Genomic DNA, 14,205 nt, shown 5'->3' on the forward strand with positions numbered 1-14,205 from the left:
TTAATTGTGTTTTGTCTTGAATGGTGCTCGGGGCACTTAAGATTGTCCCAGCAATCCTGAGTGAGCAGTTGTGTTTTACACACTGGAGAAATACCAGGTTTAGATTTGATCTGTGCTGAGAGAGTTCATCCTAATTGACCCTGAGTGACCTCAGCATCTGTGTTTTAATAATGGAGTTGTGTCATCCACAGCCCTCTGTTGTATCGTGCAGTGCTGGGGCAGGCAATGATAGAAATAGCATGCTGCGCTTTGAAAGTTCACAAATAAAAGCTGTTTTGAGGAGGTATCAGAAGTTCTCAGTAGACTCTGTACTATAGGCAACTGAAAGATCATCACTCTCAGGGAGGGGAGAAGCACTGCAATTTTTAAATTGCCAAAATCGTGTCACTGCATACAGAAGACAAACCTGTTAAAGAACTCTGCCATTCTGTGTTTGAACTTTAGATTTACAGGGGACAAAAAGAATTGTAAAAGCAGAAATCAAAGAAGTCATTCTCTGAGCCACGTGATTTATATTCCAACAAAACCAGTAAAATGCCAACGTATGCATGCTGGTCTCCATCTGAAACATGGCAGGAAGTAATTTGCTCAGGTCAAAAGATCTTATCACTCTTGTGTAATGGAAAATAAATGCATCACACTGCTTTGAATAACCACTGATTTTACTTAAAAGTTCTCTCTCCCTCATCTTTCGATGCACTGTCCTTGACTTTGCAGCACAAGCACAATTTGTTCTCCAAAAACTTTCACCCAAATTTATTATTTTTTAAAAAATGTTACATAATATTCCTGGCAAGGGAGTGAATAGTATTTTAAAAAGGTTGTTCTTTTAAAGAGAATTTCCTTTGTTCGCTGGAAATGCATTTCCTGATATGCAACCTGTGATCTTCCATTATTCACAAGGAGTAATAAAAATCAACTAGTCTATCTCTTTGGCACATGATGCACCTTTTTGTTTACTTATTCTACAAAATAGTATTTAAGGTGTTGCAGATGTTTTAAAGGTTTGTTTCACCAGGTTACTGTATGTTCTGAAGGTGTTGATTCCTGCTTCGATATGCAGTTGATGATTCGGCCACCGTTCATTACAAATGTCAGGTTTGACACCAAGCATCCTCATCGTAATACCACAGCCAAGTATTCTACTTTTTTGTCATTCATACCATTCATGGTGGTGGTCTTCTGACCCTCTTCTGGCCGAAGAGCATCAAGACCAATTATAGCATTCCCATCCCCATGTAGATGAGATTGGTGAACTTGGTGCAGATTGACAATTATGCATGGATCTTCCAGTTTGCTGCCACTATTATCTGAGGCATCACAGGCAGCAACTTAATTTGAAACATTTTGAGTGCAAGCAAGAAATGTTAATAGAGTGATAGCAATCTCTGCTCTAAATAGGTTTTTTTTAAAAAATTAGCTTGCAGCTGCAGATTATTAAATATAATTATGTTTTGAGGGTATATTCCAGTCTATTTTTCTCAATGGGTCTGAAATCACAGTTCTAATCTACTAGTGTGACCAAAGTGCCACTAATCAAGGTGTGTGTTGTATGCTGGATAGCTTGTTCACTGAATAGCTGTTTAATATAGCTGCAAGAAGTCAGTAGCCAGAAACTCTGTTGCATTGCTTATGCTTTTCAAGTTCTACATGATTGAAAGCCTCCATTTTAGTGAGCACATTGGGCAAACCCAGCAAAACAGTGATGCAAATCATTTAAAACCTTTAACAGCACTTCCTTGTCCGTGATATGCTTGCACACACAACACAGCGCATACACTGACGCAAGTCATATGTTATGCTCCTTTTGTACCTTCACACTGAAATTCTATCACATTTCTAATTAGGAAACTATGTGGGCCACTCATACAATATAGGGTTTTAACAGTGTTCCGATGCCCAGTGCCTATGTTATCTAAAGGGGCAATCACCAAATAAAACTTTATTGGAGAATCAGATGCAGATGATCTCAGGTGCTTGCTGAGCGTCCAGTGTAACAACAACTGGTTTCCAAACTGTTGGTGAGTACAGTGATATTTTTCAATTAATACTTCTTTATCATGGGTGTTCCATTGACACAACTGCTTGATGTACAACATCCCAGTAGCAAAAGGAGAGGGCTCAAAGGTAAAGCAGACTTGTCAGATAACCTTAAAGGAGAAGTAAGAGAAGGGCTTTTGCCCAGACATCCTATCCTCCAAGCATATACAAGGACCACGCTCCTACCTTCAGCTCTCTGAGGAACAATATATTTGAAGGCTTGATGTTTTCAGAAGCAGCTGTGTTGGGAAACTGCAGGAAGTTTGACTAGACTGTAATGCCTGTAGAGATGAAGGTCATTGTCAGCCTGAACTTAACCTGCAGACCTTTGCAGGTGCTGCTGTTTAATCTACACTGTATTTCACAGCTTGCAGCTCACTTCTGCACTGACAGAATTGTTACTTTCTAATTAAGAAGGCAGCACTTTATCTATTCCATCTTTAGTTAAGAGCAGGAGACAGAATTATCAAAGGTTTTTCAAAGGCACAGGAAGCAACAGCCTGCACTAATGTGGATTCTGCAGGCTGCTAATGTGAACCTGGAGCTGAACATGAATTGATGTAGCAATCATTCCCTGAACGTGCATCTCTTCTGAAGTGAAATGACGATCTTTGTGGTCAGTGACATATCTCTGGGGAAGATTGAATGACTCTGTCATCCTCAAACAATGCACAGTGCAATGAATATTTAAGCCACGATGCGGTAACAAGGCCAGTTGGTGGAAAGGCTAATCCATGGTTTTGGCATAAACAGAATCACAGGGCTTGGATTCCAGTGGAGAGTGACATCAGAATCTACAAGATGTGATCCCCATGCTTGGAACAATTGGCGTTTTGCAGTTCTACTCAGTCTTGCATTTCTTCATTGTCAGCTGTATAGTCTAAAACCTTGTTGTCATAAGGGCACACCCCTTACCTGATGATCTGCAGCATCAAGTGGAGGAGGCACGTGGCAGAAAAAGGAGGTCTTCTTTGGATGTGCTGAGTACTGCAGTGTCTTGCGTGATTGACAGTTGGCCTTTTAACTGTAGGCTAACTGCAAGGCCACTGATGGAGTGCCGGTAATGAGAGGTCTAATGTTGTCATCCTGCGGGAAGATGACAGACTCATGCCAAGAACCCCAGCACTCTTTGAGACCATCTGATGACCTTGTAATCTGCTGGAAGTTACCATCTCAAAAACTGTGCCAATGGACAATTCCAGTGCTGTGATGCCAGCAAGCAGAGCTTTGAGAGTGGACTGGTCTTTCCCTGTTGGATACAGTCCTTGGGTGGCCCATGACTGTACTGCCCAGGGAATCTGAAATCCCTGTCTTCAGCTGCTGTACCATGGATGGATCTGTGCCAGCTGGAATAGAAATGCCAACCATGTGCACCGCTCAAAGCAAAGGTGAAAGTAAGCTGCTGTGGGCTAGTACAATGTGCCAGTAAGGAATTGGCCAAAGCAATTAGTTCTGATGGGTTAAAAATGACAATGTTAGTGATACGACTGTACCAATAAAAAAAATTAATCCAGGCACAAAGCAAAATGTTGGAGAAAGACTCCCCCCCGCCATTTTGAAAAAAATTATTTTGTGTGAGAAAATTTAATTTTATTCCATATCTCAATTTTTTGGGCGGTGATTTGTGAATTCAGTAAGGATGATTTTCCGTAACCCGAACGGCCATAATGCAGGGGTTGCCTGTACTGAAACCAGGCCCGAAGGGATTCACTTCTGATAGTTCCTCTTTGGCACTGCCTCCCTTTGCTGTTATTCTTCAGCATGGGATGAGATGGGTTTCCTGGCATCCCTGGTGTTAAACACTTCCCTTCTGCTCTACACCTCATTCACTAGAATATTGAGGTCACCATCACTGAAGCTGGGGTGCCTGCTATCTGCCAACTAAAAATTGTTTGCACCATACAACAGAGGTTCAGAGTAACTTAGTGCTGTAAATGAATGATCAGCTCACAGCTGCAACTTTGATGCTAAATAGCATAGGTTCAGTTTGGCAACTGATCAGTATTGATTAGATAATGAGCATAAATAGAGAAATAAAGGTTCTATGTATTTTAACATCGAAACATGGAAAATAGGAGTCATTCTCAGTCATTTCTCCCAACAGGATAAAACAGGTACATTCAGGCCTGTTCCTCCATTCAAGGCAATCGTGGCTGATCAGTAACCTATTCCTGCCTACTCCCCGTGTTCCTTGATCCCTTTGACCATAAGAAAGATATCCACCTGTTTCTTGAATAGATTCAGTGACTTGGCTTCTACTACCTTCTGTGGTAGAGTTCCAAAAATTTTCTACCTCTGGGTGAAGAGATTTTCCCCACATCTCAGTGTCATATTCCCATATCCTGAGGCTGGGACTCCTCGTTCCATTCTGGATTCCCCACCCTTTGGAAATGACCTTCCTGTATCTGGTCTGTCCAGTGCTGTCAGAATTTTTTTTCATTATTAAAAAATTTTATTGAAAGATTCCTTTTCATTTCACATCCACAAATTCTTCTTTATTAGTTACATACTCAATAATATAAAAATCTTAAGCACATAGAACCTCTTGACTATGTGAATGAAACCTTGTAGAATGAATGTAATGAAAAAAAACTGAGACTGGGTCCCCTGTGCAGCACTCTATAAGCATGTTTATTTTAAAGGCTGAGGAATTTCTAATCCAGTGCCATCAGGAAAAGAGGAGAAACTACAGACTATTATTTAGGCAAAGTTAAGATGGCATTTTAGATTTTACTGTTCAGAATTTGCCATCTGAGCACTGATACATCCTGAGGCTGATCTCTACATAAATGTAAACAGTGCAACTCCTTCAAGTACAAATGTCATCTATTCCAGCAGTGCCCTTGTGTGTTATGCTTTGAAATCCAGAGTGAAGTTCCCTTAATAACAAAAAGAGAACTGGTGAACTGATTAGAAATTAAAGTGAAATTAAGTGAACTGCCCTTTGTTTTTGCAGGTTGTCATAGAAACTGAGAAAACTTCATACACTCTGAAACTCATGTCCTTTGAAGATCTGGAACAGGTGGTTACCCATGTCACAGCATCGCTCAAAAAAATATTTCCAGACTCGTCACCCAGGTGAATAGGCAGCTGATCCATGCTTTTATTTTGTCTTTGTTTCATGACCTTGACAACTTGAACATGATTGCTGGTCAAAAACAGTCAGTGTTGAAGGTCCCTAACTGAAGCAGCAGTGTTAAAGTTAACGAAGACGGTATTGCTGCAGGAAAACCTGTCAGTTAATTTAGGAGGTAAAGGGACAATTGGTGAGATAATCTGTCACCCCATCTTCTGGTTGTAGAGTGGGTGGTGATATTAAACTGCTTGTGTGTGCCACGAGTATGATTACTGTCTGTAACTAATTTTATGAGGTGCCTTGTGCCCTTGATTCCACCTAGCATTAAGCCAACCTCTCCACAATACTCCTCCGATGCACAGTCATTTTCAACCTTGTCCTGCAACTTTTCAGGAGCCTAGTTTGCCAACAGGTGACCCTAGAGACTTATGGTTTTGTTTTATGGAGGTCATCAACCTCTCTTGAAATTCCCACAAATTTGGTTTTGCAATTCTTTATCAGACCACTATATATATTGGAAATGATTATGTTTTTAACCATACTGTACCCTTCCAGAAGAGTCCACTGATGTGAACATTAACTAAGTTTGCATGGTATACACTGATTTTTTTTTTTGTGTTTACTTTGCTTGTTCCCTCAGCTAGAACCTTTCTCTGCCTCCTCAGAAACATCTAACTATTTTGGGCAGCTCATTACTTCTGTCCTTGTTAGAACACTGGTTGTTATTTTTACTTTAACCTATTAATATTGTCCAATGTTTCCGCTCAACCTGTTGTTTATGTATGTATTAAAGAAGAGGAGGAGCACCAGTTATGTCATTTTAATTGATCCATAAAGATTGTTTTTTCTGATGCTATCAGCAAAGAAACAAACCTTTGTATTGCGAAGATACAGAAAATAAAGAATTCAAATTAAATTAAAATTTAATCAGTCTTATGTTATATATCAAAATTTTTTAAAAACTGAATTATCTTATCTGTGAGTCTATTAGGCACACTCTTGCTCTTGTTGTAATGGGTACCAAAGCACATGCAAGGGGACAAATCAGTGAATTTAGACTTGCTGTAATTGCAACTAATAGCATTTTTGCTCTATGCCTCCAATAAGAGCCTCATTCATATCAGTAGAATTGTTGAAAAAATTGATTTGGATACTAGAACATAGAACAGTACAGCACAAGAACAGGCCCTTCGGCCCATGTTGTCTGTGCCAAGCATGATGCCAAACTAAACTAAATCTCTTCTGCCTGCATATGATCCCTCCATTTCCTGCATATTCATGAGCCTATCCGAAAGCTTCTTAAACTGCACTACACCTGGCAGTCTGTTCCAGGCACCTACCACTCATTGTGTAGTTGAAAAAAAAACTTGCCCCCTTGCATTTCCCTAAACTTTTCCCCCTCACCTTTTGGCCCTCCTAATCCCCTGCTTGAATTTTTTTCCTGCTTTCTTTATATTCCTCAAGGACTCTGTCTGATTTTAGCTTCCTAAACCTTATATAGAACCATACAGCACAAAACAGGCCCTTCGGCCCACCATTATATATGCTTCCTTTTTCTTTTTGACTAAATTCACAACCTCCCTTGTCATCCAAGGTTCCCTAACCTTGCCATCTTTGTCCTTGCACCTCACTGGAACATCCAGGTCCTGAGGTCTGATCAGCTGGTCTTTAAACAATTCCCATATATCAGATGTGGACTTGACTGATAACAGCTGCTCCCAAATAACTCCCCCTGAGTTCCTGTCTAATAATTTTGTAATTTGCTCTCCCCCAATTTAGTACTTTACCGCAAGGTCCAGACACATCCTTATTCATAGCTTTCTTAAAACAAGGAGTTGTGATCACTGTTCCCAAACTGCACTCCCACTGAAAGGCCAGTCACCTGGCCAGGCTCATTTCCTAAAACAAGGTCCAGTATGGTCCCTGCTCTTGTTGGATTATTCACATACTGTTTCAAGAAACCCTTTTGGATGCACTCAAGTAGTTCTGCCCCATCTGAGCCTCTTGCACTAAAGAAGTCCCAGTCATAAAGTCACCCACTATGACAACAGTGTTGCTTTTAAATCTTTCCATAATCTGTCTACCAATCTGTTCCTCTATCTCCTGGTGGCTATTGAGAGGCCTATAGTATAATCACAAAACACTGAGTCCTCTATCAAATTCTACCCTTGCAATCACCCCATTCTCCCAAACAACAGATTGTCCCAGTTAAAAATAATTTGTAAACTTTCTCTGGTCTTGAATTTAATAACATCCTCATATGACTCTGACTAAATAGGAGTGGATCCAACTGTATGATCTCAACAGACGACATTAATTAATTAAAGGTCTGTAGTCCAAAGGTTTAATTTGTTCTCTCAGTGTCATGGAACATCTGAACCCCTTAACAAATTATGACATTATAATCACCTTTTATAGTGATTGATGGATAACATAGACTGAAGATTAAATTAAAAGCTGTGAGATGGTCCTTTTAATGTAGATCGTGACTAGGAATCCCTTCATTTTTAATTCACTTTTGTAGGAAGTTGCTCAAGAAGAATTCACCTGAGTTACAAGAGAGAATCAAAAAAATCACTTTGGCAGTGGAGGAAGAGACTGGCTCTAATCCAGGACCATGTGGTATGTAATGGTTCACCCCATTGTAGAGCCAACAGCTCTGATATTCCTTCTGTTGGCCTAGTTTATTTGACCTATTTGACGAGTTTGAAAATTTGCATTTTGTGTTAATTACACCTCCAAAATGCTTTCATAATCTAATGGTACCAAGCAACGAGTTCTTTTAGCACACTAGATGAGACCTAATTGCATTAGATTTGTTCCTTTTCTACACTGGCCAGTCATAGCCTTGTTTGCCTCCAATTGTCCAAAGTTAGGATACTGTAAGTCATTATGATGGCAAAAGTTGATCCCATCTGCAGAGTTTTCACTTTTAGGCTTATTAATATGCTTGTAGGCTCCAGCCTTTCGTTCTGGAGAGAAACTTCTGTTAGCCTACATTTCCCTCTGTACCTTGCGTCTGCTGGGTATTGCTCCTGCCAACCCTGCTGAGATTAGCAGGTGCCACACACGAGTGTGAGGAGGTAGAGCCTGCTTCCATTCAGCATCGTAACTTTGCCCCCAGTGACCGCCATGAGGATGACAATTCTTTTAAAAACTGCAATTGCTGAAAATATGAAATAGAAACAGAAAATGCTGGGAACAGTCAGGCAGCATCTTTGACATATAGGTCAATTATAATGAACCTGATTCTGATCACAGATACTAATTGACCTGTTGTGAGGATTCTCCAGATGAACAGTTTGGAGAAAGAGGCACATGCACATGGATGATGTCACCATCATCTGCTTGGACCCACTGTCAGTCTGCAGATTGAGCATCTGCAACTTGTGACTGCAGGATAATATTGATCAGTTGATAATAAGGCCAGAGCATTGGCCAATGGAATTTAATCCAGAAAAGTACAAAGTGATGTGGTTTGGGAGGGTGAGTAAAGGTAGGACATATACTCTGATTGGTAGGACACTCATGAGTATTGAGGAACGGGGAACTTTGGTATACAAGTCCGAGAATCCCTTAAAGTGGCAGCACAAGTAGATAAGGCGGTGGAGGCAGCGTGTTGGATATTTGCCTTTATTAGTCAAGGATAGAATGTAGGAGCGTAGAGATTATGGTACAACTTTATCAAACATTTGTTAGGCCACAACTGATCAGCATATTGTAGGAAGCGTGTGATTGCACTGGACAGAGGGTGCAGAGCGATTCACCAGGATGTTGTCTGGGATAGTGTATCTCAATTACAAGGAAGGACTGGATAGGCTGGGACCTGGAAGTGATATATAAAGTTATGAGGAGCATAAATAGCAGGAAATTTTTCCCATAGCAGAGGTGGCCAAAATTAAGGGGGAATAGGTTTAGAGTGAGAAGTATGAGGTTTAGAGGGGATCTGAGGAAGAACATTTTCACCCAGGTGGGTGGAATATAGAATGTACTATCTGAGTGGGTGGTGAAGGCACAAAAGGTGACAGACCAAGTGCTAGCAAATGGGATTACTGTAGACGGGTACTTGATCAGCATGGCTATGATGGGCCGAAGGACCTGTTTTTATGCTGTATGACTCTGACTCTATGTCTCTGTTGCCTCATTACCATAACTCTCAAACAAGCATTGAGACTTCACTTGGCTTGTGGTGAAAAGGACCCTCCCCGTCAGATCCTTCATACGTTGCCAGAGTCTCAATCCCATTGCCACTGTTTTCAGGGTGACTGAGGTGCAGATGACATGTTCATTCAATTCCTTTATGAAATGTGTCTGTCAAGAAGGTCTTTGCCAAGGTTCATCCTGAACAGCTGCATAGCACAGGACTCTGTGCTCAACAGGCTGTTTCAGAGAGACACAATTTGTAAAAAACATGGACTACTGCCAGAAGATTATGTCGGTCTTCCAAGGCAAAGAGCTGTTAGCGACTGATCTCTGCTGACAGGCGCATTTCAAGATGCAGGAGTAGTGCTGAGGGACGCGCTAAATCTTGGTGCTACCATTGCAAAAGCTGTGTGGGGAAGGATCACGTTGGGTTTGGGCTATGTAACGATCTTCCAAAGTTTCACGGATGAAATGTTCAGGGATGAAGTATTAGTGACTTTGACATTTTGTATAGTGAATTGCTTGGTACAGTCAATGAGGATAATATGTCCTAATTGTATTACTGCATAGTTAATGAATAAATATACTTTTGGGCACAAAAACATGAATTACTCTTAATTTAAACCAGCACGTTCATGTGACACATCACATACTGGCCTGCAAGTCTCTTAATTCTAATTTATTTTCAGGTGGCTACTCGGAGATGTATGCTGCATTGTGTGATTACAATGGGTTTCTCTTCAAAGAAGAGATCCAGTGGGTATGTCTACATTGAATACAGTGTTTCCAAAATGAATAGCTGCAGTTACTTAATATAAAACATGAAATGGTCATGTGGTGGAAAATGATTATATAAATGAAAATGATTGCATGTGGAAACAATGCATCACCAATGGTAACATGTGACTTCCCTATGGCATTTATAGCGACAGAAACTGGGCAAATCAACAAACAAACTGGGCAAATCTCAAACAAAAATTGTTTGAGATCATGTCGCCTGCTACACACAAGCCCTGGGTAAGACCTTGTAGTCCACAGTCCGTAATAAGAAAGGTGGCTAAATGTTGGAGGATATTTGATTAAAAATATTAAAGTTGCCCCATTCAGAAGGTGCAGAAATTATTTCTTTCCTGAAATTAACTGGAATTATCTTGGAATGCTGACAGGTGAGGGGGTAAATAGTGTAGGTTTGGACCATTTTTCTAACCATTCTGACACAACAGTAGCCATAGAATGGGAGGACAGCTAACACTGTAACATTTGAATTAAAAGGGAGAAAGAGACCAAGTAAATGTTAGCCTTTCAGCATAAATTTAGCAGTGGGCAAAAATTATTGGAAACAATTCTGAGGAACAGTGATGATAAAATCATAGAAATTTATGACACAGAAGAAGACAATTAGGTCGATACTCTCCAGAAAAAGAGCTAACTACCCTAAATGCACTTGGTCCACAATGTTTTTAGGTTATGTAATTTCAAGTGTACTTCCAAGTATTTTTTAAATCCCTTGTGAGTTTACCACCACTTCAGGCAGTCAGTTCCATATCCTCATCAATCTCTGAATGAAAACAGAAACTCCTCCACTCCCCACTAATATTTCTAACAATTACTTTGAAATAATTGTTGGTTATTGACCTTCCTATCTGCATTATCTAGGTTCTTAATTAATATTTCCTCCACTGTTTTAAAGAAAACAACTACTATTTTCTGATCAGTCACTGATGACATCATATCTGACTGTGACAAAAGTAATGTGTATCTATCCTCATGTCGCCAAACGTTTTCTATGTTTGTCCACATCGTCCTCTTTCAGTGCCCCTGTATTATTGCCTGGCTGGCTGGGAGAACACCTCCCTGATTCCACTTGTATTGATCTAGAGAATCACCAGAAAAGGCTTCATTTCCTAGATGCACACTACTTACTTCAGGGTCATTCACCAAGGATCTGTCTTTGGTCCACTCCAGTTACTGCTCCACATGTTGCCATTGAAGATCAAAGACGCATCATCAGTTCCACCTGTACACTAAGGACTACCAGTGTACAAGTGGAACTGATGCTGTGCTTTTGAATGTCAATGGCACTTCTATTGATTCCTCCACTTTGGTCAGACTGCTGTTATTCAATGTTGGATGAGTTAGTATTTCCTCCAAATTATATTTGCAAAACACTTAATCAACTTTCTCCCTTTTGGTCACCTTCATCAGCTCTGTTCCCTATCTGCCATTGAGATTTCTCTCCATGGTAACTCTCTGAAAGTGAACTGGATTGTTGCAACCTTTGTGTCATACTTGACCCCAAATATCAGACCTTTTTTCTGCAACCATTACTAAGAATATCATTTTCTACCTCTATAATATTACCTAACTTCACCCCCTCTCACCTCATACTGCTGCAAATCTTTATCCTTGTCTTTGTTTCTTCTTGACTTGAATATCCCAACAAACCATTAGCCTTTCTTTTTCATTGTACTTTCTAAGAACAAGTCCTGCTTACTCTTTACTCCTGGCTAAGCAATGGTTTTAGTCAATCATCTTATTTAGCAATGCCTCTGTAATATTCTGCTCCTATTTACATTATTTAATGTATCACCAAATGTAATACCATTAAGAAATTTAGATGTTTTATTCTCTATTCCATCATCAGAATCGTTTATAAATATAATGAAGACTGCTATCCTCATCAGAACTTCATGGGTGGGAGGAGGGGTGGGGGGGGCGGCTGTGAGGGGGGCATCACGAATCACATCCTGCCTCATTTGAAGAAATACTAGTTATCCTTTTCCCTGTATACCATACATATTAAGCAGTTCTCTGTGCAAGCCAATTCCTCTGTGCTTTCTCTCTATGTAGCCTCTAAAGTGAAAATTTGCCAGGTCCCTTCCTGAAGTCCAGAGAAGTAACACTCAGAAGAGCTCCCTTATTTACCTCTTCAAAAAAATTATACTTGTGACTTGCCCTTTAAAATTGCTTGTTGACTATCCCTGATCAGAAATTTTATCTGAATGGCTCTGTTAATAATGGGTGTTAGGAACTTTGTCACAATTGGCATAAGGACTAATAACACCTAAAGTTTCCAAGTTAGTCTCTCAGGCCTAAGTATCCACTGCATGACCTTGAGAAAACAAGCTCTCTTGTAGTGATATATGTAAATAGTCTGCTTTCCGTGGTGCAGCATTTTGTGATGCACTTCAAATGTAGTCTTTCAACGAGACTCTTGTTTTCTCTTCCCAGGATGTAGATACCATCTACCATAGCCAGAACACCAAGGAGTTTAACCTTCTAGACTTCAGCCACTTGGATACAAGGTGAAATAAGCCAAGTCCTCCTTTCAGATCATTTAGTTGAACTAAAACTAAGTTTCTCCAACAAGGTGCACCCTGGGCCAAATCAATAAAAGAGTAGGAATTTTACTTTGGGGTCAATACAAAGCAGATGTTGTTGTATCAGCCTCTTGATACATGAACCAGTAATATTCTGTTCCATTGACTTCAGCTGCATACTGAGCAAGGTCCTGTGTTATCCGAGAAATGCATAATCTATAATTGGGGAAAGAGATGAAGTAGTTGGCTAAATGTTGGAAGAAAATGTAACTATCGTATATGGGGATACTGGTCAATATGAAACGTACAAAAATGTATTTTCTTTAACTGGCAGTTATTTGAATCTCATTGATTTTCTTCTGAAGGTACTTCTGTTAATGTTAGTTCCACTGATGCTGGCAAAACTTCAATACTGTTCTTTATTTGTGTGTCTAGACAGTGAATCATGGTTGCAATTCCTCTTATTTGTGTTGGCTGTTAACTAACAATTGTGTGGTGTGAATGTTACCTGCTACTTGCCACCCTAAGGTAACATTATCCAAGTCCTCGAAAGGGAATGGGGGGGGGGGTGGGGGGGCGCGAAGATGTGGAGAGCAGGCAGGGGGGTTTCTGGAGGTTGCAGGTGGTTGCTGTGGGAAGTGATTTCTGTTGAAACATCTTTTGAAGTGAGTGAATCCATTAGACTTTGCAAAATGTCCTGCACTATATTTACTGTCTTAATCAGCTATTTAAATGTGCTCATTCTAACAGAGATGTAGCGTTGAGTGTGGCAGCCTTAGCATTCAACCAATGGTTTACAAAACTTTTCTCAAAGGATTTGCGACTGGTAAGTCCATCTGGAACAACTTAGATATATTATGCAAAGACTTGGTCTGACAGATACTCTGGGTAGCATTGCCAGAGAATCTAAAAGGCCTTATAATAATGCCTACATCTTAATAAGCAGGTTTAAATCCAAATTAACCAGCTAAATGACTGTTTTCCAAATTATTCCTTTGTGCAACCCAATTTTTGATTGCAGTAAAGGAAATAATCAGATAATTGGTTGAAACAATGCTATATATAGTGATTATTCATAAACTTCACAAAAATTTACTATCAGCATAAGAGTAAAGGGTGGGGGAAGGGAAACTCCTTCTAGCAACCTGATGTTCTTGCTGGCCTAGTATACTCTGTGGCTCCACTATCTAATTTCACAGAGAAATTATACTTCTGCCAATTAGCCCAAAGGAATATAGCATAAACATCATGTGAACAAAAAACAAAGAAAACAGAGAAATTCCCAAAACTTTTATTGTTCCCACTTCCAACAAACATTCTTGCAGATTTGTATCTGTGAAAAAGGTACTGCAAAAATTCCCACTCTTTATCAAAATTTCCATTCATCCAAGCAATGTTTCTGCTTGGGAAAGTGTGTTAGTATAACTGAAGTATTATTTAGTGAATTGTGGCTCTAGAAATCTTGGGAAATGGTGGAAGTCTTCTTAAGTGGATTGGAATTTAATTCTCAGCCTGACTGGGTGATCATGATAAGTCAATGTTGATGATGATTGATTCAAATGAAGGACTGCTTATTGGTGACGGTCTAAGTTACCTATGTGATGCTCAATTTGCACATATGGCTGA

At 39.9% G+C, this 14,205-nt stretch overlaps 1 protein-coding gene across 1 annotated transcript in view; it reads left to right on the forward strand.

Annotated features, from left to right (window-relative positions):
• The window catches only part of carmil2 (capping protein regulator and myosin 1 linker 2), a 97,721-nt gene that overhangs the window by 28,915 nt on the left and 54,601 nt on the right, over positions 1-14,205 (forward strand). Inside the window, exons 5-9 of the mRNA XM_052028337.1 lie at positions 4,997-5,118; positions 7,641-7,738; positions 9,949-10,019; positions 12,491-12,564; positions 13,330-13,405. Coding sequence (XP_051884297.1) covers positions 4,997-5,118; positions 7,641-7,738; positions 9,949-10,019; positions 12,491-12,564; positions 13,330-13,405 — 441 coding nt within the window. The remainder of the gene's footprint in view (positions 1-4,996; positions 5,119-7,640; positions 7,739-9,948; positions 10,020-12,490; positions 12,565-13,329; positions 13,406-14,205) is intronic.

This window comes from Pristis pectinata, chromosome 13, assembly GCF_009764475.1.
Source record: "Pristis pectinata isolate sPriPec2 chromosome 13, sPriPec2.1.pri, whole genome shotgun sequence".
NCBI classification, from domain to species: Eukaryota; Metazoa; Chordata; class Chondrichthyes; order Rhinopristiformes; family Pristidae; genus Pristis; species Pristis pectinata.